The sequence below is a fragment of the Stegodyphus dumicola genome, chromosome 6 (genome assembly GCF_044657685.1).
Source record: "Stegodyphus dumicola isolate Sdum_Otavi_A_Nest chromosome 6, ASM4465768v1".
Taxonomy (NCBI): Eukaryota; Metazoa; Arthropoda; class Arachnida; order Araneae; family Eresidae; genus Stegodyphus; species Stegodyphus dumicola.
Genome location: NC_140773.1, coordinates 102,933,145 through 102,961,059, shown reverse-complemented (window position 1 = coordinate 102,961,059; position 27,915 = coordinate 102,933,145). Strand labels below are relative to the sequence as shown.

Sequence of the window (27,915 nt, the reverse complement as noted above, 5' to 3'; positions counted from 1 at the left end):
TGTTTTTTAGTGAGTTCTATCTCTTTAGATAATTTCCTCCTTGAATTATTCTTTTAAACCTTCTTTCTTCTTTAGCAGTAGATACCTTAACTAAATTTTTAGTTCCATATTTGAAGGCCCACTAGCGGCCGAGCGGTAAGTGACTGAAAACTGGTAGTTCGGTCCGGGACTTGAACCCCGGCGAACGGGCTAGCTGCATGGGCGGTTTCCTGGTTTTCCTCATGTCTAACGTGTATACGAGCCAGTTTCCCTCATAAAGTAGTCCATGAAAGCATTCCTTCCCCTAAGCAGGTAGCCCTCGAGTTCTTTGCCGTTATCAAATAAACCAAACCAAATAAGTGCCATATTTACCTTTTCGCTGCTGTTACAGAAGGACATTTTAGTGTTCGTTCCTTTGTTAAAGATCCTAAATAAATTATTGTATTTTCTTTCTATATTTTCCCTTAGCATTTTAGCTCCAGATTCTGAAAATTTTAAAAATATTCCTCTTCCTCAATGCTTTCAGAGAACGAGCTTCCTCAAATTTTAAAATGGATTCGTCCATACATCTGTTTTTGTTAAAACAAAAACGAATCCTCCCAAACTTTCTGCGAAGGTCATTCCCTTCATTCCCTTTTAAACTTTATGCCAGCTTAACATCAGAACTGAACAATCACAACGATGCACATACGAGCTGACAATTAGTCAGGGGTTTCACTGAGTCAGCCACACGCTTACCTTTCTAATAATTTATGGATTATTCGAGACCCAAAGATTAGCAGAGACAGCAATAAGAACGAACAAAATTCAAGTTACAGGGAAGAAAAAATAAAGATATCTTATTAGAGATTGTACATTTAATATTACTATGCGTTCTTATCGAAATGTAGGTTTCTTTTAAAATAAAATTTGTGATAGTTATCTGTATTTTATCCATGACTACTTTTGATTTCTTATGTTCTTACTGTAACCGCATCTTTTGGAAATGAAATTATTCACACACTATTCCCCTCTCGATTTTCAGACTATAAAATTTGTAAAAAGAAGGGAAGATACACAGTAATGCTAAAGCTCCAGCTCTGCTGAGGCTATAGCTGCGCACACAGACTTGCAGAGCAACTGACACACTAGGAAATATATTTTTTAAATTATTTTCATAGTTGTTCTCTTGTACCGTTAGAGAGCTATTTGCATCTTATATTAGAAAACGCAGGATATGTGTGTCGTGGAAGTAGTCAGCTGATCGAGATCAAAGGGATTCTCTTTCCTCATTTCCTCCCGCAAGGTGAAAGCATGGACGAATTTTTCCCTATCCGCGGGTAAAAGTGAGGGTTCGTTGTTTAGCACTGAATTGTGTCGCAATTTACTACTCCGGAGTTTACATTTAGCCTTAAAGTATATGCAAATTAATGTTTAAAGATTTTTAACAACGTTTTTATTCGAAATATTGTGTATCGAGAAGTTTTTCATTAATTTCATAAAGTGATTTATTTTGTTAATTTTACTGCTCAATGTTGAATAAAGTTTGAGTTATATTTTAATTGATTCACCTCTCGTTGTATATACTACTTTAAACTTGGATTTATTCTCTTATTTTTAATTCTGCTATTCTCATTCCTATCTATTTCATACCGTAGCGAGTTTCAAACGATCGCTTATTCGATTCGTTAGAGAATTGGAGGCTTACTAGTTTTGTTACAAAAGGGGAGGGTAGCATTTCTAATATTTTAATAAAATGTGTTATATTAGTATTTCCCGAGTTTTGTTTTAGGTTTCTTGAGAGTATCTGCAAGCTTCTTATAGCTTTAATTTAGTTATTATCATTTAATCGATTAAGGCAAAGCTGGAAAACGCTATTTTCCTAAGCGAAAAAAATCTTCGTGGAGGATTTTCCAAGTAACAGTGGCTCATATTCAAGGTACACATGAGGAAGCACGAAAATATACATTCAGGCCCTTACACTAGAAATCTAAAAGAGACTAAACTACAGGCATTCTGTTATCTTATCCAATCAATTACTTGTGAATTCCTACTGCTTATTAAACAGTCTTTGTCTATTATGAAATTCTTAATATTTTAAATAACACTAAACATTATCACAACAAAAACTTAAATTTTTCAGATGTTTCTCTTAAAGCTATAAGTTTCTATTACATCATTGAAGAGGTGTATTTGTAATTTCCTCCACCTAATATAGGCTTAGCCTTACTTTCACAGGAAAACTGTTTTTTCACAGTTCTACCCATCATACGCGTGATACATCTGAATTAGAAAACAGCTACTATGCATACAGTCAGCTCTCCTAACAGCCCTTTGTTTATGGCTGTTGATATCTCAACAAAAGTATTTTATCAGCTTTTTAAAACCAAATAGCTCGAAACAACTTATTAATATCTAATACTGCATTTATAAGTTTCACTGTAATATCTAGTTGCAAATATTTCTCTTGAACTGCTTCATTATCTTTAAGGACTTGAATAAAAACATTGCACATTGCTTCATTATCTTTACCAACTTAAATAAAAACATTGCACTATGCATAAAAACATTGCACTATGCATAAAAACCTGAAGATAATTTCTATATCAGGAATTTTTTTAGCAGGCCGGATGTTTCGAAAAAGCAGATGCGTTTCCCCTTAAAATATTTCATCTTACCTACGCCATGTATGATGCGACTAAATTCGTACCTAACGGTTTTAACATTTTCAATCCTTATGTCCCACTTACTTTACATAGTGTCTTCAATATTGTTGCGTTCTATGGGTTCGTGGATTTAGAGTGACTGACGAAAACACTTGATGAAGAATCAAAACACTATTCGCCGGTATTACACAGGAGATTTTTAAAGACACGTTTACAATCTGTCTAAAAACTACGATAAACACGCTAAAACAGTCAGCAACACAGTTTTCAGGTTACAACGGTGAAGACATCTTCACCGCAAAGCACTAGAGCACAGCTCCCGACTAGGTTTGGTCGCTCTCAAGCTAATCTCTGAACTCAAAACATTACTGCTGAACTTAACATAATCTCAATACTCTCTACTCGGCGTACAAGCAAGGTATATATAGCTTTTAACCTCCCTTCGAGAACATGCCCAGGAATACTCGTAAGAATCTATTTTAGAATGCTCTCGCTCAGTCTATGGCATATCGCCAAATCTGTCGCCAAATGGACGATTTCGCGCCAAATCTGGCAGCACTGTCTTTCTTTTCCGCTTTTTGGCAACCCTAAACCTGCTTTGCTGGGAAGCTATCTTATCGCAGCTAGGCATTTCGTAACAATATTAAATATACACTACTGAATAAGATTCTCAGTGCTTCGCACCTCACAAAGTAAACCAGATTTGTGCGACACAAAAGAAATACATCTCAATTATTGAAGATTTTGCTACATTACTACAAATCATACTCATGCATAGAGAGTATGTTATGACTGTATGACTAAATGAAGAATTCGAACTTATCTTTTAATGCTTTTTCTTTTCATGTTGTTTTCAATATGACAATTTGTAAAAGCTATTCCGAGATAGGATAATTTGCTTGAAATAGTAATTCAGAGAGGCCATCTGTCATGCTATCTCTAATTTCCTAAAATAATATATATATTTATTATTCCATCATAAAAACTCTAGAAAACCTAACAATCGTTCTTAAAAATTATGCGCAGATGTCCTTTATGATTTACATTTGGTGTCTGAACTAGGATTCGAGTAATGTTTATTTTTGATTGCAATTTTTTTTCCTAGATCAAAAGTAATTTCATTAAAAAAAACCGCAATTATTTCATTTTGAATGTCTTTGCTAAGGTACGTCACCAATCTTTTGGGATTTGCTTTTCGTTCAAAACGGCACCATACTTGGCCATTAACTTAAACTATTCTAGAAATTTCTTACTGGCTGCAGTTTCCTACCTTTTTGCTCACCCTCTAAAGGAAGGTTCCTATCAGCCAAATTCTATATATTGATGAAAACAATATCACCAAAACTAGCTTCTATTTTTTTTTCAAGCTCCTAAATTTGATCATTCTTTGGACCATTAAATTTCTTCTCTAGACCGTCAGATATATTTCTTTCAAACTGCTCTTATGATATGTGTTGGTTGGGAGAAAGATTCATGGTTCGGAAGAAATTGTGAAATTCTTACCAACCTCTGTACGCACTCTCGAAGAGATGTTTAGTTAGAATTAAACATTTTGCAATATCAGCAATACGCAGAATTTTTTTTTTTTTTCGAGTATGCAAATCAACTAAACTTTACTTTCTCGCTATCTGGAAATCAAAGAAAGCAGTGTACGCACCAAAACTCTTGTTTCTTTGCTTACAGGATAATTTCTTATCATAAATATCTATTGATATTTTTATTTAAAACTATCTAAAATTAGTACCCCTATTACTGGCCTTGACAGTTAAGTGACCAAGTGTGATTTAAACTTGATTGATTTGGTTTATGCGATTACGGCAAAGCCTCAAGGGCTATCTGTCTAAGGGGAGGGATGCCTTCGTGGAGGACTTTATAAGGAAAACTGAGTCGTATATACGTTATTACAACATAGGGAAAACCACGAAAATGCCCATGCAGCCAGTCCGTTTGCGACATTCGAACCTCGGGACCAAACTACCAGTGTTCAGTGACTTTACCGCTCAGCCGCTGGTGAGCTGATTTAAACTTGGAGGCAATAGTTAAGAGATCATTCTACTAGCGCATTCTGGGTGAACAAATGGGAACAATGTTGTTTTCAACTATGAACTTCGCCTCTGCCTGTATCAAATTTAAGATAATCTGACCACTTGTCTTATCTTGTTTCTATTCATTTGCGTCATAAGCTCATCATAGTAAATTATAGTTTAAGAATGATATCAGTATATAAGGTTAAATACCGATGCTACTGAAAACAGGCAAAAAGGCCATGCAATAATAATATTTGTCTTTCGTGCTCTGTTAAGGCAGAAGTGATCTGGCAACCACGATGGGAGAAAACGACAACGTGGTTAGCTAGCGGCCATTATTAGTGTGCTTGATTGCATGCTGAGAGGTGCACCTATGCGATGGCAAGAGTGTCCATCCAAACAGAAGTTAAAAGAAATAAAGCTACAGTCCATTAAAGCTTAGTGTTTGTGTTTCATGAGTACTTATATGCTCGAACAAATTTTGTGGTCCGTGCAACCCGGTAGAAAGATTAGTGCCTATGGATAAAGTGCTGGTTAAAAAGCTTAAAGGTGAAGTGTTAAATTGATAAAAAAGTGTGATATGTTACTTCGCATTCGACATAAAAATTAGTGTGTGTTTGGATTTACAAATTTCGGGTTCATTTGGATTACCTCAAACGGAGGTAAGTGAATTTGCTCATATGTTCGGTATTGTTAATTAACGTTAATTATGGAAGCATTTTTAATTAAGAAAAGAATTTTAAAGTCAAATATAACGAAAGCGACATCAGATTTCGAAAAATATACTTGTGATGAATTTCAGTTACAACGTTTTGAAAATAAATGTGCAAAATTTAATAATGAGTGTTCAGATATTTTTGATAAATTATTTGTAATAGTTGATGAAAAAGAGTTTGACAAATATGTAACTGAACAACAATTTGTTCAAGACAGTATTGATACTTTGTGGGTTAAGGTTAAACGACAAATGTCAAAATTTAGTGCTAAAGATGCAAGTAATGTAAAGATTGAAAATACCAGTGCACAAGGTATGAAATTACCTAAATTAAACTTGCCGTCTTTTAGTGGAAATATTCAAGATTGGTTAAGCTTTCGGGATCTTTTCATTTCAAGCATTCATAATAATAATGTATTATCGGATCTCGTATTTGAAGTTATCGCTTCATGGCGAAGCAGCTAGGATTATTCAATCAGTCACAATTTGTGACAATAACTATAAAATTGCTTGGGATTTTTTAGAAGAGAGATACTCCAATAAACGTGATCAGGTTTTCGCTCAGATAAAGCGTTTCATATCAATTTCTCCCATACAAAATGAAAGCCCGTCTTCTATTTTGAAATTAGTAGACACAGTGAATGAAAGTGTAAGGTCTCTGGAAATATTAGACCAAAAAATAGAGGGATTCGCAGAAACATTTCTTGCATATATTTTGCTGCAAAAATTGGATGTTTCCACTCGTCTTTGGTGGGAAAGAGATTCAAAAACAAGTGAGTTACCTAAATTATCTGAGCTTATTACATTTCTAAAAAATCATGTTAGAACTTTGCAGTCGTCAAAGTCATCTAATGTGTTTAATGCAAAAAAGGGTCAACCTATTCAAAAGGAATTTATTGGTTCGTCTGTAACTCCTTCACAAGTGGTTTCGAAGGAGGTATTACTATCTACTGCTATTATTTATGTTAAAGATTCTTGCGGGAATTTTATTGCTTGTCGAGCTTTACTTGACTGCGGAAGTCAGTGTTCGTGTTTCACCTATGATTTCGCTAATAGGCTTGGAATAAAAGGGAGTAAAATTAACATATCAATTTCATGTTTAAATGGAAAAGCTCTATCGGTAAAATCCAAGCTTACTGCTGTGATATCAAACAAGCGTGATTACCACCGTGCTCTCGAATTCTTTGTTGTACCTAAAATTAATGATTTGGTACCAGTGAATTATTTTAAATTTTCATTTTCACAGCTTCCGCAAAAGATCAAACTAGCGGATCCTCATTTTAACAAGCCCCAGAAAATAGATGCCTTGTTAGGTGCAGAATGCTTTTATGAACTATTGAAGGCTGATCAAATTCATCCACGAAATTCTAATTTAACTCTTCAAAATTCCGTATTTGGATACATTGCTACCGGTGTAAATGTTGGTTCAAATTCAGGCAATACGATTCAGTGCGGATTTATGAAAGTCGAAGAAGACTTAAATTCACTAATCAAGTCCTTTTGGGAAATTGAGGCTGCTACAGAATCTCTCAAACTAAAAAATAAAGAAGAAGTAGAATGTGAGAAGCATTTTAGAAAAACCCATCAGAGGGATATTGAGGGTAGATATGTAGTGACGCTACCATTAAGGCAAGATGTTCATCTGTGTGATTCTTCGCAATTAGCCACCCAAAGGTTAAATAATTTGCGGAAGAGACTAGACAAAACCCCCGACATGTCTAGGATGTATTGTGAGTTCATGAGTGAATATGAAGCGTTAGGGCATATGCAAAAAATGCAGAGTGTGACGGAAACTCCTAAATACATAATGCCTCATCATGGTGTTTATAAGGCAGACAGCAGTACAACTAAGTTACGAGTGGTATTCGACGCATCGGCTCCTTCATCGTCTGGTGTTTCATTAAACGACTGTTTGATGAATGGAGGTGTAGTTCAAGATGACCTGTTTACTATCTTGCTACGATTTAGAAAACACAAGGTGGCTTTCACTGCTGATATATGCAAGATGTATCGGCAGATTCGTATAGATCCTGAGCAACGAAAACTTCAATGCATACTTTGGAAAAATATGTTGAATGATGCATCTAAACTTTTATCAATTACTTACGGTAACATATGGAACAAAATCAGCGCCTTTTTTAGCAACAAGAGTTTTGAGGCAGTTAGCCTTAGATGAAAAAGATAAGTATCCATTGGCTTCTAAAACGACACTCAACGATTTTTATGTTGATGACATTTTGTCTGGTGCAGAAGATATCACCTCTGCTGTAGAATTGCAGCGGCAGTTAATAGACATGCTACAATCTGCGAAAATGGAATTGCACAAGTGGTGCTCAAACGAAAAAATTCTTTTAGAACAAGTTCCATTGGAAAAACAAGAGTATCGTTTTGGAGAATCTTCACAAAGCACCGTAAAGACTCTGGGTTTAAGATGGAATCCAGAAGAAGACTCTTTTAGTTTTACTGTGTCTAGTTAGTCAAAAATCTGTACAAAACGCACGGTTTTGGCAGATATTGCTAAACTGTTTGATCCTATAGGTTTCCTAGGGCCTGTAATCATGCGTGCTAAGATATTCCTGCAAAGGCTGTGGCTTTTACATCTAGAGTGGGATGATCCACTTCCTTTCAAAGAGCGACAAGAATGGGAGACATTTCAAAAGGCCCTACCAGAGTTGAAACAAATCAAAGTCCCTCGTTGCACTCTAATAGAATCAATTAAAGAAATTGAGCTCCACTGTTTTGCTGATGCTTCAAAGTTTGGATATGGTGGAGTAATTTACTTGCGCTGTATCTCTAAAATTGGCGAAGTTAAAGTGACTTTACTTTGCAGCAAATCTCGAGTATCGCCTATCAAGGTAATAACCATTCCTCGTCTGGAGTTGTGTGCAGCAGAGCTCCTTTCCAAACTTGTGTGTAAGGTAATAACATCTTTGAGTTTATATGTTGACAAAGTTATTCTGTACACAGATTCAACAATTGTGTTAGCTTGGATTGCTACATCTCCTCATCTTCTAAAAGTGTTTGTGTCAAATAGAGTAGCTCGTATCCAAGAGCTAACTAAGGATTTCTGCTGGCAACATGTCAGAACAGCAGACAATCCCGCTGACCTAATTTCTCGCGGTCTGAGACCGGAAATTACTGCTGACAACTCTTTGTGGTTTCAAGGACCAAATTTTCTGCATCAACAGGTCATCAATTATAGTGTTAATAATAACTTTGAAAATTCAAATGAGAACTATGTGCGCGAACTGAAACTTATTTCTAATGTAAATTTGACCGTAACTGTTAAAAATTCTCTTTTGGATTATGTTTTTAGTATTACTAATTGTTATGCTAAATTAATTAATGTTTTTGCTTATGTTTTAAGATTTATAAGAAATTGTAGATCCAAGGAAAAACAAGTAGGTCATCTGACAGTAGATGAGGTTTCGTTAAGCGAAAATAAATTACTTTCCTTAGTCCAATGTCAAAACTTTCCTGAAGAATTCAAGAACTTAAGTAAGAGAAGGGAAGTATGTAAAAATAGTCAGTTAAAATTTTTATGTCCCTTTTTAGATGAATCTCAAGTTATTAGAGTAGGTGGTAGACTGCAGGAAGCTAACTTACCCTTTAACACAAAGCACCCTGCTGTCCTGCCAAAATATCATAAACTGACTCATTTAATTACGTTACACTACCATATTCGAAACTTTCATACTGGAGCACAAGCGCTCTTGCATAGTGTGAGACAAAAATTTTGGCCGATAAGTGGGCGTAATCTTGCTAGAAAGATAGTAAGAGAATGTGTTACGTGTGCCAAAGTAAAACCAGTATTGCTGGATCAAAAGATGGGAAATTTACCATTAGAGAGACTGAATCCATCCTTTCCCTTTAACCATACTGGTGTTGACTTTTGTGGCCCTTTTGGTATAAAGTATACAACTCAGAAGAAGAGCGTAGTGCACAAGATTTATGTTGCAATTTTTGTTTGCCTCTTGACTCGTGCAGTCCACCTCGAGATCGTTTCAAATTTGTCTACAGAATCATTTATTGCTGCTTTGAAGCGATTTATTTCTAGAAGGGGTAAATGCGCAACCTTATTTAGCGATAACGCTCGAAACTTTGTTGGGGCTAGCAATGAATTGAAGCGACTCTACAATTTGTTGAAATACCCTGATGAATTCTTAACCAAATATCTGACATCTGAAAGAATTCATTGGAAGTTTATCCCTCCCAGGGCTCCTCACTTTGGAGGTATCTGGGAGGCAGGTGTTAAGTTGTTTAGGTTTTATCTTAAGCGTGCAGTTGGGAGATTGATTTTTACATTTGAGGAGTTTCTTACAATTTTGAACCAGATTGAAGGAATTTTAAATTCACGTCCAATATCCCCTTTGTCAAATGACAGCAATGATTTAGAAGCTCTTACGCCCGCACACTTTCTAGTCGGGCGACCTTTAACATCGATAACAGAGCCTGATTTAACTGATTTTTCTGATAGTTCTTTAAAGCGCTGGCAGCGCACTACTAAAGTAACGCAATATTTGTGGAAGAGATGGCAAAATGATTACATCAGTCATTTACAGCAACGATTTAAGTGGTATTTCTCTAAGGATAACGTTAAAAAGGGCACTATAGTTTTAGTAAAGGAAGACAACATGCCCACTTCGACTTGGTTACTGGGTAAAATAGAAGAGGTAATTTATGGTAAGGATAAAAAGGTTAGAGTTTGTATTGTAAGAACCAAGTCAGGTTTTTTAAAAAGACCAATAACTAAATTAGTTGTACTACCAGTAGATGTTACATAATTTCATGTATATTTCCTGAGTTCAAAAAATTGTTATATATATGCATTGTATTTTAATTTAGATGTTGTGCATTTCATGTTCTGTGGTTAATTATGTTTATTGCTTTTGTTCATGTGTATCAATTTAAATTTTGTGATATATGATTTGGACTGTATGGTGATTTAAAACTGTTTAATTTTGGTCATTGTTAACTATATGTAACAAATGCCCAACCCGGGCGGTATGTTAAGGCAGAAGTGATTTGGCAACCACGATGGGAGAAAACGACAACGTGGTTAGCTAGCGGCCATTATTAGTGTGCTTGATTGCGTGCTGAGAGGTGCACCTATGCGATGGCAAGAGTGTCCATCCAAACAGAAGTTAAAAGAAATAAAGCTACAGTCCATTAAAGCTTAGTGTTTGTGTTTCATGAGTACTTATATGCTCGAACATGCTCCGTCTATTTGACACTACACGGACATGTAATAATAACTCGATCAAATGATTGGAGCCTCCCTTATTACCCTATATTCAGATCACACCAAAATTAATTATGATGATGTACAACATATGCTCAGCAGACAATTTCTGAAAAACATATTGTTGTTTTCTTGGCCAGTGAAATCACCAGATTTCTTTCAGGTTGAAAGTTTGAAAAGCGCTGCTGGCTGTAGAGTTAATACATTTGTAAGAAGCTCAAGAAATAAGTATGAATTTTGGTCTCAGATAGTAAATTAGTAATAGTTCAAAGCAAAGCTTGAAGACCTACAGACACTTTATCACGCGGTATTGCAACGTTGATTGTCTGATATAGTTGTCAGACCGCCCAAGGTTGCTTTGCATAATTTAACCTTTAGATAATTTACAACATCAGAATTGAAATAATTTATCAGCAAATATTTATATGCTTTATTGTCTTATTTCAATCAATTCTTCAAAATATAGAACATTTTCTCTGTCATGCAGTACACAGAAGGAATTTGAACTTACATGTCTGTCTACCAGCACATCGACAGTTGGGACACGGCTGAGTACTATAGTCAATCTGACAACCAGGATCACATTTGGGAGGTGAGCACTGAATGCCTAAATTTGCTGTACCTATGTAACAAACGCAATATATTACAGAAAAAAATATTTATCAAAATTTAATTAAAGAAAGCATAAATATTATAATAAGCATACCATCGCACTGGCAGCTAGGACACGGCTGAGTACTGTAATCTATTTGGCAACCAGGTTCGCATTTAGGAGGAGAGCACGCGATGCCCAGATTTGCTGTCCCTATGTGTAATAAATAAACTGCATTAAAAAAATTTAAATCAAAGAAGTTAAAGAATCAATCCCAAAAAGTTAACATACCATCGCACCGACAGCTCGGACATGGTAGAGTGCTATAGTCAATTTGGCAACCAGGATCGCATTTAGGAGGAGAGCATTGGATGCCAAAATTTGCTGCACCTATGTAATAATTACAATAGATTACACATTTTTTCTAACTAAACTGAGTTTAAAAATTCCCAAAAGTTAGAATAAACTTACCATCACAACGACAACTAGGACATGGCTGAGTGTTATAATCAACTTGGCAACCAGGATCACATCTAGGAGGAGAGCACTGGATGCCCAAATTTGCTGCCCCTAAGATAAAAAATATGTAAATCTCAAAATTATAATTTAAACTAGCAATATCCTCTTAATTCCTCCTCTTTATTATAAAAATAGTAATGCCTTTTCTGGACTGCGTCATTTCTAGATCAATCCATATCATATGGCTTGCATAACCCAGAAGACGTAGCTAATTTGGAACCTAAACCCATACCTTTCAATTAATAAGCTGCCATATTGGAATAATTGCACACATCTGCTTCTTCTTATGTTATCGCTAAGATCTGCCTCCCTGTTCTCTTCTTTTCACAACAGCATCACAAATGTAAATGTTCTTGAATAGGTACGCTTAAACTGCTAAGCAAATTGCGACTGCAAATAATTTCCACCCTCAACAAATCATTTACATATAGATCATTTCCTGCTATAAGTTACTACAATCAAAATTCTCAACAAACTGAGCAAAAAAGGAAATGATTATATTTTAAAATGTGCAAATTAATCAAAAAGAAGTCCCAGGGATTATAGACATTGGGTCCCAGGTAAATGTAATTTCGGATGTCTTAATAATAGTGAAAAGTTTGAAATGTAATGTGTTTATGAATGATGGATACAAAGTTTTTATATTTTAAAATGCTTTCCCTAAAATATAATTATGGAGATTCTAAAAAATAAATTATGCTGTTTTTCTTGATTTTGACTCTTCCCAGTCTGGCTTCTTTCCTATCCTGCCTTTCCTTTTTCCCAGAGTTTTTCCCTTCAAAATTTGTTGCGTACGTACCCCATAGCCGAGAAGATAAGGAGAGGAAAACTCTACCACCACATTTTGAAAATCAGGATTTCATTCCAGATTTTCATTCAAATACGAATGTTTTTATACGTTTTTTTCCAACACTAGGTTTTAGCCTATGTGTATTACTTTTTACATCTTCTCTTTAGAGATTTCTTAAGTGCTTCACACGCCCGCTGTCCCCCTAGTAACACTCTTAACCCCCCTAAAATTTCTCCTCTTTTATTTGTTAGGAGATTCATCTATGGCCATGAGACTGACTGGGGTTTTTCTGCATTCTTTACCAGTCACAATCCTTTGATCATAGTTAGGCACAGAAGTGATACCACACACACACACATTAATTTTAAAACAAAATTTTTCTTTTTCTTTCTTTTTATTGTAGGGAAATATTTAATCATATTTTTTTGTAAAATTTAAGATTTTAACTTGATTATACAAGTTATTTGTTTTCAATTTCCATCTTAATTTTGTATAATTTTGTATTTTTTAAGTAAATATGAAAGATTTTTGAATGAAAAACAAAAAACTTTGACAATTGCACAATGCCCAAAACCAGTTACCTTTCCTAAGGAATGGAGGCTTTTTTGATATACTGTACCTAAGAATCCCCCAACCATCAGCAAGATGGTACGCTGATTTTGTTGGAGAGGACATACAAAAGTAATCTGGAGTTATTTACTATTGCATTATATTATTATGTTTTTATATTGAATTTTTTGTTGTATTAAATGTGTGTATCTACAATGGGAAGAAATTAATAAAGTAATCATAAATTCTGTGCTATATTTCTACATGAAAGTTAGCAGCTTAATTTATATTATAATGGAAATATTTTCATCAAGAAAATCCGAAAAACACTTGAACATTTACATTGTGAAAAAATTTGATCATTTACTTTGTGGAATTATTTTCATCAAGAACTTTATAAAATTTTCATTCGACATTCTAACAACTTAAGGACTCTAAAAATGCACAATTGTTTTAAAAGAATATAGAGCTTAAAATTATTATTGAATTAAAAATTCTACGACTTTCACTGAAATGTTAATTTCAGTCAAAATTTTGCGACTTATATATTTTTTTAATTGTTCGAAAATTAATTTTATGTTTTGTATTTTCAAAACTATATCTCTCATATTTTGCTGCTCTAATGCTTTTTTTTCTCCCATCCAGCTCTCCCGACCTTTCTTTTGAAGGGGGGGATATGTAAGGTACAATTAAATTTTGAGGTTACCAATTATTTTTAAAGCTGGTAAACGATAATTAAAATAATTGGCAACCTCAAAATTAATGATCTTAGATTTTATGCTCTGCCCCTAAATTCATCTGTTCTCCCAGATTCGAGATCTTTCTATGTAACGTAACGTTTTATTGCAGATACTTCTTATCCAATAAAATTAATTGTAAACCAAAATTTTCTCTAACTCGAACTGAAACTATTGACTCCCTCCCTTCTTCCTCCGTGTTGCAGCACTCTCTTTCGCTTATTCTTCCCTGCCGGCAAGACGCTGCTTTTCTGCTTTTCCACGCTGCTGCTTATTTGACTAAGATAACATCGTACTTTAAAATGGAACTTATTGTTATTACAAGTATAATTAAGAAATATCTTGTTTGGAAAAGAATGGTTTGACATGCGTAAAACATAAAGATTGTGATTTTTCAAGCTCAGTTTTGATAAAATGCGTCATCCTGCTTTTCCACTGAGCTCTACCTTCAGACACTATGGTGTTCTCAGTCATGACGCAATACTGAAAGCTGTTAAAAGTTCCAGTACCTTCATCTACGCATTTTTAAAATCATGACATATATATATATGTTTGTGTGTGTGTGCGTGTGCGCGCGCGTAAAGGTAGACCCAGAAGTTTCCGCCGTGATAATGCTTCTGAAAAAAAAAAAAAAATAGAAAATATTTTAATAGTTCATTTTTTAATATAATCTCCTGCTATTTCTATACAATTTTCAAACCGTTTAAAGAGCAAACCTACACCCATGAAAATGTAATGGGAAGGCTTACCCTCAAAATGTTCCATAACTGATCATTTTTTGCTATTATCATCGTTGAATATCTTTCCAACAAAAGTAAATTAGAAGAACAGATATAATCACGTAGAGATAAATTTCAGCCGTAAGGATGGTGGTCATGATACTTAAACTCGCACTGCTGTTTTTCATTTGCAGTGAGATACTGTTGAATTTAAATTTCTGAAAGGATTCAGGACACTCATCTTTATCCGTTTAAAGATATTCACATAGAAATTGAAGAATAATTGTTTTAAATAGATCCAATCTTGTTCCTATTTTCATTACATTTTATACGTTATCACTCAGTACTGCATATCTGTCAATGCCTCCAATTGGAAACCTTTATGATAATCATTTTTGACGGATTTTCGGTTCATCCGAACTTTCTTTACCCGAGCATTCTTCTTTACTTTTCTTTCGCTGTATAGCAGGAAGAAGACTAATCACCATACACGTGATCCAAGCGTTGTTTCATTTCTTTGGGATTCAAAAATTTAATCAAATAAAAATAAAGAATAGATTTCCTTCAAAAATGTATTCACAGAACGACACTCGATTTTAAGCATTTCATAGCAAAGTAATCGATTTATTCAGCAAACAGTCAAAAAAGAGTGTCTTCAAAAAAACATTCAAATTTATTTATTTAGTATTGCCACTAAAGGTATGCAAAAGAAACTTATTGCCAAACAATTTTTATAAATGAGGCCGGAAACTTTTCGATCTACCTACGTATATGTAGTATATATATATCGTATCCGTTAGTTCAACACAGCCACCAGAGGGCATCACTTATGCGCCGACAGCGAGAGCAAAAGATAGATAGATGTTGATTCCCCGCGAAAGTGGAACAACTTCAACATCATCAACCCATATATATATATATGCATGCATAAAACATAAAGTTGATGAGAACACAAGAAAGATTTAGAAAAAACGTACCATCGCACTGACAACTAGGACATGGTTTGGTATTGTAATCCAATCGACAACCAGGATCACACTTCGGAGGAGTACATTGAATACCCAGATTTGCTGCACCTGTGAAATAAGTATAATGCACTACGGAAAAGACATATGAAAACTTACTTAGAGTGCAAAAGAGATTTAAAATAAAAAATTACCATCACATTGACAACTGGGGCATGGTTTAGTACTGTAATCCAATCCACAACCAGGATCACACTTCGGAGGAGTACACTGAATGCCCAGATTTGCTGCACCTGTGAAATAAGTACAATGCACAACGGAGAAGACATATGAAAACTTACTTAGAGCACAAAAGAGATTAAAAATAAATATACCATCACATTGACAGCTGGGGCAGGGTTTAGTATTGTAGTCCAATCGACAACCTGGATCACATCTCGGAGGAGTACACTGAATACCCAGATTTGCTGCACCTGTCAAATAAGTATAATGCACTACGGAAAAGACATATGAAAACTTACTTGAGCACAAAAGAGATTTAAAATAAATATATACCATCACATTGACAACTGGGGCAGGGTTTAGTACTGTAATCCAATCGACAACCAGGATCGCACTTCGGAGGAGTACATTGTATACCTAGATTTACTGCACCTGTATAATAAATGTAAAGCGTTACAGAAAAGACTTTAGCGAAAAAATATTAGAGGCCAAGGAAAATTTGGAATAAACATATCATTACATTGACAGCTTATTATAAGGTATTTCCCTCGCCTTCTGAGCATGCCTTCGTGGTGTAATGATCAGCACGCTCGACGCGAATTCGAGAGGTCCGTGGTTCTATTCCCAGCGAAGGCATTGCTCATTTCTCATTTTTTATCTCTCCTGCTTCGAAATAACCTAATGACTCTACAAGTTGAGTTATGATTTCGAATAGTAACCAGCAGCCTTGATCGCTTTGGGGAAGAGAACATCGGATACCCTAATATGTCGCATAAATTTAAGGAATTTATTGCACAATAATCTAGTGTTTTATGTAAAAATAATTAAGAAAATCTTTACATACAGCTACCTAAGCATGAAAAGAATTGCGTAAAATTAAAAAGAAATTCAAAATACGTACCGTCGCACTGACAGCTGGGACATGGCTTAGTACTGTAGTCAAGATGACAACCAGGATCACATTTTGGAGGAGTACATTGTATGTCTGAATTGAAATTAAAATAATTAATTTCAGAAAATCATGTATACGAAAATTATTTATAAGACTTATCACACTAATAAAGGTACTATCTTGAAGTTATTCTGTCCCCATAACAATATAAAAAATTTCGGAAGTTCAATTTTGAGAATTCTGCTTCTTTTTTCAATTGTAGTCTTAAAAGTAGACTCTCACGTCTTTCCCACTTAATGCAGACATGATACAATGTTAAAAGAGTTGACGAAAACTGAAAGTTATATATGATATACACTGAAAGTTAATATCCGATGTTATTAATATGCTTTCATTGCGTAAATAAAGGCCATTAAATACGATACATGTTATTTAAAGCTTTTCCATAGGCTAAGAAGAAACTGAAAATAAGAATGCGGCATGGTGGGCTCTTTCAGATGAAAATCGGGAGCTAAGAGATTCTGTACTTCAACAGAAAAGATGCTTTTTAGTGTGTAAGATGCACTTTCTAGAGACTCAGTATTTGATAAAAACAGAAGGCTGAAACACGTGATGAGTTTCTTAGAGAAAAATATGTCTGACTATAGCATGTAAGAAACTTATCAACGAAACTTTCTTGTTAGACCTAAGCACGTATTTTATTCATTCCAGAGATATGCCAGTGTCCATATTTAATTCTGCTTAGTACGAATTTTGTATTCAGTATAGCAAACGCAAAAATTCACAAGATTTTGAAAGCTTCTGAAACACCACTGAAAAATATGAATCTTGTTAATGTATGGGGACTTAAGATGTTAAATCTTAAGATGTCAATGCCTTTTATCACTGCGCAAATCTCGAAAGTCTCATATTCAGTTTCGCGAATAAATTATGCTACACAAAGCTTTGATGCTGGAAAGAGCATAAAAAACTTACCATCACATGTACAACTGGGACAAGGATCAGTGCTATAATCGATTCTACAGCCTTCGTCACATTTAGGTGGCGAGCATTGTATTCCAAAATTTGCTGAAAAAATTTATGTAATTAAATTTTAAAATTACAGCCAAGGAAATATATTTAGGTGGGTATTTATAGTAAACACAGAACTTACGATTCCATTCGTTATCGCAGGCACAACTTGGGCATGGGTCAGTGCTGTAATCTATTCGGCAGCCAGCTTCACATTTAGGAGGTGAGCACATTATTGCGGAGGCTGCGGGATGAAAAGTAAATGTACGAATAAAGTCTCCGGTACAAGTCTTTGAAAGACTCCTAATACGAAACATTGCAATGATTCACAACAAAGTATTATGTTTAACAAAGCTGCTGTAAAATAATACTCACTTGTTATTCTTGTAGCACAAATGCATGAAGGACAAGGCCTAGTTGTGTAATCTAGACGGCAGTCAGGGTCGCACTGAGGAGGTGGGCATAGAATACCAGTTGGTTCTTAAAAATATATTTGATAAGCATATAAGAAGACATATATAAAAGTATATAGGAAGCAAAGTTAAGCAAGTACTTTCAGTTTAGTTCAGTGTGAATTTAATAATATTTAACAAAAGGTAAGAAATTTTAGTATTGTTAATGCATTAGAAATATTAGATATTAAGGAAATCTTTTTAAAGCAAAATTTAAAAGTCTAATTATTTAAAATAAAATAATATATATTTATGATAACATATTCTTGAATTTATTATCAGCTACCGTAGAAACCTCGTTTGCTGAATCTAACCATGGCCATTTTATGGTCTGTCTAAGAATGTTGTTTATATCCCTAACAATGATTAACTCCAAAGTTCAGTATCCTGATGCTCTACTACATATGTTAAGCCTCCGTGAAACACGACGATTTGTGAAGGCATTATTTAAATTCAGTCAAACGTGATGACATGTTTTTTTGTATCACAAAATGACCTTAAACTAACTTTTTTGATTTCTAACCATAGCGTATGTTAAAACTCTTGCCATGCATGAATTTATAGAAACACAATTAGAAGAGAGCAACATAAGAAATTTTTAATTTTACTGCACTTTTTTACAATCTGCATCAGCGAAAATCTAAAATAATAATCTTATGCTCCATATAATCAGATACTGTGTGTGGCACTCTAAAATATAAAATATTTGTCACATATTTTCGTTGACCATATATACTTAAGTTTATTTTAAAGAATTTATGCCAATTAGTCTAAATGACTATTTTATAGTATTAAAACTATAATAAGTCTATTAGTTTTTTGAAATATAAATGTTTTCTTAAAACTAATATCACAAAAAATTGTTATTATTAGAAAAATAAATATGATTTAAATTAATAGCTCAATAAAATCTTTTTTTTTTTTTTCAAAAATACTCTATAATGACGTAGTTACCTTCCTTCGACTTACATTCGCAAAATTCTAGAAGCTTTTTGATGTAAGCTGTAGGTCTGCCAATTAAAATGAACTTGTAAAGCAATTAGAAACCATCTATTAAGATTTACGAAAAATGTACTGTATTATTTGAAACAAGTTATTTGCTATTAACTGATTAAGCATTTAATTAAAGAATTAAATTTTAAAAGTTTGCTTTTAACTCATCCTTCATTAAAAAGAATTACATTTTACAATTTCATTCTGATATATAATACAAATGCTAAACATTTCAAGTTTTTTTTTTTTTTTTTTTTTTTTTTTTTTTTTTACAAATTGCTCCGCGTACAAAAGTAAACATGATAGTAGCAGTCTGTGAATTTTTAATAATATCAAAAGAAAATAAATATAGAACGGAACGTTTATTATAAAAAAAACTAGATTAAATTAAAACTTTTACTTCTAATGTTTATTTTGAGTGGTCAGATCTGGATCAGGTTCTGGATTTTTCAGTAATTACGTTACTGCATTTAAAATTTGTAGCTAGGATCCCTTGGCTACGAAGCTTTTAGAGACATTAGGATGAAGTAGAATAGATGGAAAATATGCAACGCCTTCGCCGGGTATCGAACCAGGCACCCCTTTGGAATACGCGAACAGCGGTGCAGGCCCCCACACCACAAAGGCATGCCAAGAAGGCGGAAGAAATACCTTATAAGCTTTGCTTTCTCCATATATGCGAGCTTAAAATTGACGAAGCCATCATTCTTCATTGTTTCCAGCATAATTTGTTGAAGTGACAGAAACGTATTATCGCGTATTTTTTGAGAAATATTATCAAAGGTTATTTTCACTACTTCTTTAGTGCCTCTTCTGCTAGTCAAAGTTTTTCACGTTTTTCTGCATAATCTTTGCACTTACGTCCAGAATTTTTTTTTTTTTTTTTTTTTGTCAAAGCATAAGAAAAGCTAAAATTAACATTTCAGCATTAGCTTAAGATTCCGCGTGACAATTATTTTTTGAAGCACGTTCCCAAATTCTTGATATGGTCATTCTATTGCACTAAAATTGTTTTGCAGCTAACACAATTGAAACTTCCTGCAACTTTTGGTTTTTCTTTTGATACGTTAAGAATCGGATAATCGCAACTCGATCTTTGCTTGGAAACTCTCTCTTTCTCTCTTTTTTTTTTTTTTTTTTTCATTTTACTTTTCCAGTAGGTTGATATTCAACTGAAATAAAACAACCGATTTCCATCAGAGGATGAAAATAGGAAAATGGTAATAATACATAATAATTAGGTTAACCTAAAAAATGAAAGATGTGTCAATGATGATTTTGATTGAAGGTTTTGCAATTTTTCTTACAACATAATATATAGCTGCATTCGCCAATTATTCCCATTTAAATATTTACTTGCTACTATTATTATGGACAGAGATAGTACGAAATAATGCTTTATAAGGTATTTCTCCCGCCTTCTCCCGCCAGCACACTCCATGCGCATTCGAGAGGTCCGTGCTTCGAGTCCCGCCGAGGACATTGCTTATTTCTCATTTCTCCTGCTTTCAAAAAATACCTAAAGTCTCTACAGTGGAGCCAGAACTAAAAACAAAAAAAGTGGTGGATGATGATTCTGCACCACCAGGATATGGCGATTGCGTCCCCTCATCCACAGTCGCTCTTTAAAAGGGGGAGTATATAAGGTATTTCTCAGGCCTTCTTAGCATGCCTTCGTGGTATAATGGTCAGTACGATCGGCGCGTATTCGAGAGATCCGAGGTTCGAGTCCCGGGGAAGGCATTGCTCATTTCTCATCTCTCCTGCTTTCAAAAAATACCTAATATCTCTACATTTTCTAGTGATTTATAACACTGAAAATACATCACCTTAATAAAGAATCTGTTATTTTTCAGTGTGAAGTTAGGAACACAATGTTAAAACTATAGGGCTGGGGGAAAAATATCTAATGGTTTTCAGAATGGAAGGTAAGGCATCACTTTATATTAAGAAATCCTAAGCGATATATCAGAGATTTATAAAGGAGAGATTGATAATGAGTGGATAGCATTTTTTATTATATTTGCATGTTTTCATAAAAACTATGTTTTGCAAATGGGATTCTACAACGGAAAATTAGCATTGCTTATTATGAAAAATTCTACGGTTATATTACGATCACCAATGTCCTTGCCAATTTTATTGATCTCTTCAGGGCAAAAGTCTGAAAGAGAAACGGCTGAAGAACAGGATGGACAATTTAAGTCTCCAACAGGGGCGTAGCCAGAGTTTCCAGGGCCAGGGGACAACTGAAGAATTTGCGCTCTTTTCTGTGTGCCAAGAATGGAAAACATTTCATTAAAAATTTTCGTAGCATCAATTTGTCGCCCCTTGGATGCTGCGCTCGGGGACAGATGACAGATGTCCCCCCTTGCCCCACCTAGCTACGCCACTGGTCTCCAAAATCCAGTAAAAACATTAACTTAACTGTAACAGCCAATTTCTCAATATCTGCATAATGAAGACAGTTGTGTGATGGTGCTTTGCTACTATTTTAAATCTGCTGGTGAAATTCCAGCGTTTATTATTTGCCCGAATAAATAGCTTCTTGACTGCAATACAGGTATGCATAAGATTTTGCTCCACAGGAAATAAATTTCAAGAGGTAGACTAATAACCACTACTAGTGGCTGAATAGTTGAAGCAATAGGAAAAACTTTTGCTTAGTCCTTGGTTCGATTCCTACAGCATGAAAGATATGGTTACAAGTAGATTTTCATAGTTTTGCTCTCGGTGAATAAGATAAATGTGAGTCAACTGTTTTGATAAAGATTACCATGAAGGCAAAGATTATTTTTCCACACAAGCGCTTTGTCGAAACTAAACAGAAAATCTGCCAACCTTTAGTGTTAGTATTTTCCATTCCAGGTGTTTAAACTTTATCCTGATTAATTTCTGAACTACTAGAACATAACAAAGTATAATTATTTCTCACCTCTTTTTTCAAGGCATACGCAAGACGGACAAGGACCTGCTGATCTGTCATATTCTAAGTGGCAGTTACCATCACATTTTGGAGGGGAACACAAGGGATCACAGTAGCAAGTTGGACATCCATCAGATCCCATGATTTCGCGGCACATGGACCCGCATGTGATCTTTGGACACTTTGCTATTGAGATTTGAAACAAGTTTAAATATTTTTATATGGTTTCGAAAAAAGTAGTGTAACAGTAACTATAGCTGCAGAGGATATATATTAACAGCATAATTTTTATTGCTAAAAATCCTAAAAGTGATGTACATGAGTTATACAATTTTGATATTAGTTGATCGTCAATAATATTACTTAGATATTAATTACATTATCATTTTACATTAGTCACCAAAGTAATTCCTATGTTTATAAATTATTTCAATCAATATGAAACGCCCTCAATTGTCTATCTTTATATAGTTTCCTATCTATCTTTACATCTTTTTATCTACTTATCTATCCCGTTATTCTATCTGTATATTTTCAAAAGTTATCGCTGCTAATAATGCTCACATTCCTTTCATTGTAGAGAACAACTTTAAAAGCTTATTTCGAAACTTATGTTCAGAGAATCTAACTATTAAAAACTGGCGAGAGTGATTGCTATTATGATAAATTATAAAATTTAGCAAAAGTCAATTTTAGATTGGCTTTAATTTTTATCTTTGGGATTGTCTATAACTTATGAAGGAATTCAATGCAATCCATCTCCTTCAAAGGACAAAATTATTCTTAATTGTAAAGTTATATAACAGGAATAATAAACCGAGAAAAAGCAGACTTCGCTGTAAGATAAGAATTTTGTATGTCTCAGTAAACTGCTGAATAAAGAAAAAGCACTTCTTAGAAAGAAATCGCAGAAAAGTTAAAAATTACTAGATTGAATAATAAAGAAGCAGACGTCTGAAGAGATCCAATGGTAAAAATTAAATATCTGAAGCGTCGTTTAGATTAAAGATGGAACAAATTCTAAACAACTGTATCTAGCTATTAAACTTACGATTCTCATAATACTTGTTTATTTTAACAAGATTTGAGCTAGAATTCATATAAATATAAGAGTGTACTCAAAGCTGAATTCATCGGCATTTCGGTGGTGGATTTTACTCTCCATTATGATCTCTATCGATAGCAAGTTCTTAAACACAGGGCACTATAATCCAGTAAATTTAGTGTCAAATTTTGATTCATATGAGAATAATATTCTGAAATCTGACGGTTATTTTCAGTGATGTTGGATTTACGGAACATTTTTGATAATCTGTCCTTCTCTAGCACAATGAAAGAAAACATACCCACTGACAGTGAAATAAAGAAAATTGTTTCCATTCGATTTGATTAAAAACAATTTATGATTTGTATTTCTATAACTCTTATTAAGCATCAACACTATAAATTTATGTGTGTTTAAAGTAAAAATCAGATGGTGGTGAGGTGGATTAGATGATCAGCAGTTAAAGATGTAACTGTTCTATCACGCGTTAGTAAAGCGATTCATTACTAGAAAGTTACGTTATTGAAACCAGTTGAATATGTATTGGGAATCAGATACACCCAAAATTTCTCCTTAATTTGAGTGATTATTTTGATCCACATATTTTGTAAATATCAGAACTGTATATATAATACAGCTTATACTTTTAAATGATATTGCTTAAAAAGTGTACAATAGGTAGAAAAAAGAAACCTACCTATTTACCATTTTAAGCTATTTTTTTGAAAGCCCTATCTTGTAACCGACAAAAGTTGTAAATATTCAGTTAAGTTCAGTTCTAAATACGTACTTTCTTCTTTGTCACAGACACATTCTGGGCAAGGGCCTGCAGTAGGATTGAATTCTAAACGACATCCAGCTTCGCACTTTAGAGGGGAGCACAATGGATCGCATATGCAATTCGGGCAACCAGCTTCGTAATACGCTTCATGGCACAAAGGCCCACATTTGACAGGCGCACATTGTACATAAGGAGCAGCTGGAAAAATATGTTTATGTCATCAAAGGAATCATTTTAATATTCTATAATAATTACATTTATAAATTCTGTACGTAGATTGCATGATATCACATTTAATGTTGATACGAAATAAGCTCAAACCAATTTATCAAAAGTAACTGGAAGTGACGTTTTTCTAGTAACACTTTTTCTTTCGAACAATTAGATTTCTTTTTCATAAAAAAGGGGAAATAATTTATTTTTGTGCATACCGTTGTACCGCTTTTTGTTTTCCTTGAAAATACGCAAAGAAATAGGCAACAATAATTAAAAATTAAAATCTTTAAAAACCTTTTGCTATAATTACCATTTTTAAACGTTAAACCAGAGTCCCCCGAATAGAGTTAGAAAATATGAGATGAAAATTAATGGCACTATATTTAAAGGAAAAAATAAATCCTTCCAGTATCCAGTGCAAAGCTGCAGTGCATTTCCAGATTCAGAAATTCTGTTCTAGAACATTGTCATTATCAGTAGCAGACCATTGAAAAACTGTTTCTTAAATTGGTTAAATTAATTAATTGATAGAAGCAGACTGGATAATTTTTGTAATTTATGGAATATTAAAATATACTTTTCAATAAAAATTTGATTAAGTATCTCAAATCCGGATGAAGTTGATCACATGCGCATACATTTTAACCTTTGTCTCTGTAATCACTAAACATGAAGGTCACAATGATAACCAATTGTTTAATGTTGATAATAATTAGAAGGTGATCTCAAAATATAGGTGCTTTAGGAATATTAAAGCAGGAAATGTGTTTTAGATATTCAATTTACTTTAAAGAGACTTTACCATCAGCATCCCGCCAAAATCACAAATCTTCAAAAATTAATGTTTCAACCTATGGGCATTTTCTAGGTTGTTCTACTATGTTTATTTCTAAGTGAAAGCAGGAATGGGCACATTCTCTGATATTAACGTGAAAAGCATTATTATACTGTAACTTCTCTTAAATTAAAAAATTACTCACTTGGTAATAAATGATTAATAATGAATAGTTGTGCATGGATACATTTTATGCCAACGTTGATAATCATTTGTCATTGGTCAAAGTTATGCTACCTCTACTGGAGTTTTAACACAGATAGCAGTGCGACGTTATTCAGTCCATGATATTTCTGATCTAGAATACCTCATGCTCCAGAAAGACAGCTGACACACTTATTATTTTTTGACTTTATGTAACCGTCCTCTGGAGAAGAAGAAATTATACAGTTCAGTTTCAAAGACGGACTCATTATAGAAAAAGTAAATGTTCGGATATGATAGAAAATGGCCGTATTTATGAGATATACTTCGAAAACGACACAAAAATATGTAAAATTCCGGTGTACAACTTAAATCAAGAGACCACAAAAATTCAACAACCTCATTTGCCAGGCTCAGCAATGGATTGAAATGGAAAGCTAAATTTTATTACAAAGCTTTAAAAAAAAAGGAACAGTGATCAGACACAAACAGGCTGATATACGTATGATTGGTTGCAGACATGCATAAATAAGCTGATACACGTTAATTAGTGAACAAAAATCATTTAAAATGCAAAAATAACTAACAATACAAAAACTTGAAAGAGCAAGAATTTACAGGAACAGTTACCGAATATTACATAAACATTATATGAAGAATAAGTTCTGCATCTACCAAGTAGTCCAAAAATCGGGCATATGAAATATTTAAAAGCTATTCAAATTCCCAATTGGATATTAATGGCAAAATAGTTTCAACAAGTGACATCCCTATACTGTTATGAGTATTATGTCACTCGAAGTTTCACTTTATTTTATACTGTTAGCTTTAAAAACTGTTTGTTTGGTGCAAGATAGAGAAGAGTATTTTTAACAAGCAGAGCGAATTTTCTAGAACTCTAAAATAAACTGAATTTATATTTCTGTCAATGTATCTAACAAGTTCACCACAATATTTGCAATGAGAAATGGCTGCAACGTTATTAGGGAAATATAGCAAGTCTTATAATTAATTTTGTTCAGGTATTATGTGCCTTCATCTCTTACCACAAGTAGTATCATGTTAAACTTGCAAGTGACTGAATGGTATTCGGCAAATTTTAAATTTTTCACAAAAAATCTTTATAATTATTAAGGTAATAAATGACAGAGTAAACTAGTATCCACCTAAATTTTATGCATTCCTCATGTACCTAATTATTAAACCAAAGGGGCGTTAGCCCAAAACAACTGTCGAATCACTATAAACGGCTGTATCACTTTTCAGACTGTTGCCACCAGATATTATCGCCCTGTATAATATTTAAAGAAATTAAGTAATGAAGAATCTGTATGAATGGCTACATATTTCTAGCCCTGCGAAAAAACAACGGAACTTAGAGGCATCAAATTTTGAATAACGTCGTCCTCTACCTGGAAGCCTGGACCTTTAATTTCGAACTTGTTTTATGATATACTTCATATTTTTAAACTTTAACGAATTTTTGATTAAGAAACTCAACGATTTCAAAGCGAGCAGTGGCAACAGACTATACAAAATAAAATATTTCTATCTTCAGCGCGCAATACTGCCCATCGGAAATTCTAAAGATATGCTATTTTTAAATATTTTTAGCCCAAAGAGGTACTAGCCCAAATACTCTTGAAACGTATATATATGTGTGAATGAAAAAACGGCCCCTTTGGGCGTAATATAAAATCTGAAAGCTTTCATATTTTATTTTATTTATTTATTTATTTCGTGTGTTTAAATTACACTACACGACATTGAAAAATGCATCACTAATAAGGAGTGGTCAGAAAGTGATTAAACTCGGCAAACATAGAAAGACAGTAACGAACAATGAGTGACCTTTATTTCGAAACGATATGCATAATACAGAGCGAGAATAGAGTCGGCTCAGTAGGTTCGTTAGCTGCCGACCAGGCTTCGTCCTAAGGTTAAATCAATCGAAATTAATACTTGATCAGCGGATGTAAAACCCACTTATACTACCAGTAGCCACCATAACTAGGTGGACTGCCAGATCAGCGACGCTTATTTTGTATCAGCCGAAGTAAATTCTTATAAAAATTAAAGAACATGTATCAATGACATCTTTGCACTTTGTGCGACATATGTGCAAATGATATATAACATAACCAAAATTTGCATACGAGAGGTAGGACCACCTTTGACGGCTATACACAAAGTAACACGTCTAGGTATAGAATCAGTGAGGCTGTGAATGGTGCCCTGAGAAATGGCTCACCATTCCCTGGCAGCCATTTGCCATAGTTCGCCTTCTACACATGGCAATGGCCGAGTATGCAAATGGCGCCCAATCGCATCCCAAATGTGTCCGATTGGCGAGAGATCAGGAGAGAACTGTGGCCTGGGAAGCATCTATACACTTTGCAGAGCACGTTGTCTGATGCGAGCAGTATGTGCTCGGGCTTTTTCCTGCTGATAAAGGGCATTGGACACTCCCTAAAGGCAGGAAATTATAACCGGTAGCAGTACTTCACCCACGTATTGTTGGGCTGTCATAGTGCCCTGATATAAACTAGAGGTGATCTGGAATCGTATGCAATTGCGCCACAAATCATGATGCTGCATTGTCGCGTTCCACAATTGCTGCCTAATTGGAGCTGTCTCCAGATCGACGTCAAACTCGTGCGCGACGACTATGATTGGAGAAGAAGAGGCATGACTCATCTGAGAACACGACCCTGTGACATTTCTTTGTCCACATCGCTCAAGCCTGGCACCATAGCAGATGTTGGAATCTAAGATGTAGAGTCAATGGCAGTCTTCTTAACGGACGCCACGGGTGCAGGCCACTGGCCACCAATCGATGACAAATGGTTCTGGTCGATATGGGAACATCCAGGGTATCTTGAACAAGCTGCAGATCAGAGGCAGAAGTGGCTTGCGGAT

The 27,915-nt window shown here is 34.3% G+C and overlaps 1 protein-coding gene across 18 annotated transcripts in view; it reads right to left on the bottom strand.

Annotated features, from left to right (window-relative positions):
- Positions 1–27,915, bottom strand: part of LOC118186714 (uncharacterized) — a 120,230-nt gene that overhangs the window by 58,455 nt on the left and 33,860 nt on the right. For 14 of the 18 annotated variants that reach the window (XM_085818740.1, XM_085818739.1, XM_085818721.1 and 11 more), the window contains exons 13-26: positions 23,811–23,999; positions 21,985–22,161; positions 17,980–18,084; positions 17,747–17,848; positions 17,569–17,661; positions 16,603–16,686; positions 16,035–16,133; positions 15,854–15,952; positions 15,674–15,772; positions 15,492–15,590; positions 11,672–11,770; positions 11,492–11,590; positions 11,315–11,413; positions 11,120–11,230 (exon numbers count right to left, since the gene is read on the bottom strand). In XM_085818740.1, coding sequence (XP_085674866.1) covers positions 11,120–11,230; positions 11,315–11,413; positions 11,492–11,590; positions 11,672–11,770; positions 15,492–15,590; positions 15,674–15,772; positions 15,854–15,952; positions 16,035–16,133; positions 16,603–16,686; positions 17,569–17,661; positions 17,747–17,848; positions 17,980–18,084; positions 21,985–22,161; positions 23,811–23,999 — 1,554 coding nt within the window. The remainder of the gene's footprint in view (positions 1–11,119; positions 11,231–11,314; positions 11,414–11,491; positions 11,591–11,671; positions 11,771–15,491; positions 15,591–15,673; positions 15,773–15,853; positions 15,953–16,034; positions 16,134–16,602; positions 16,687–17,568; positions 17,662–17,746; positions 17,849–17,979; positions 18,085–21,984; positions 22,162–23,810; positions 24,000–27,915) is intronic. The other 4 variants (XM_085818723.1, XM_085818724.1, XM_085818725.1 and 1 more) reach the window with 4 other exon arrangements.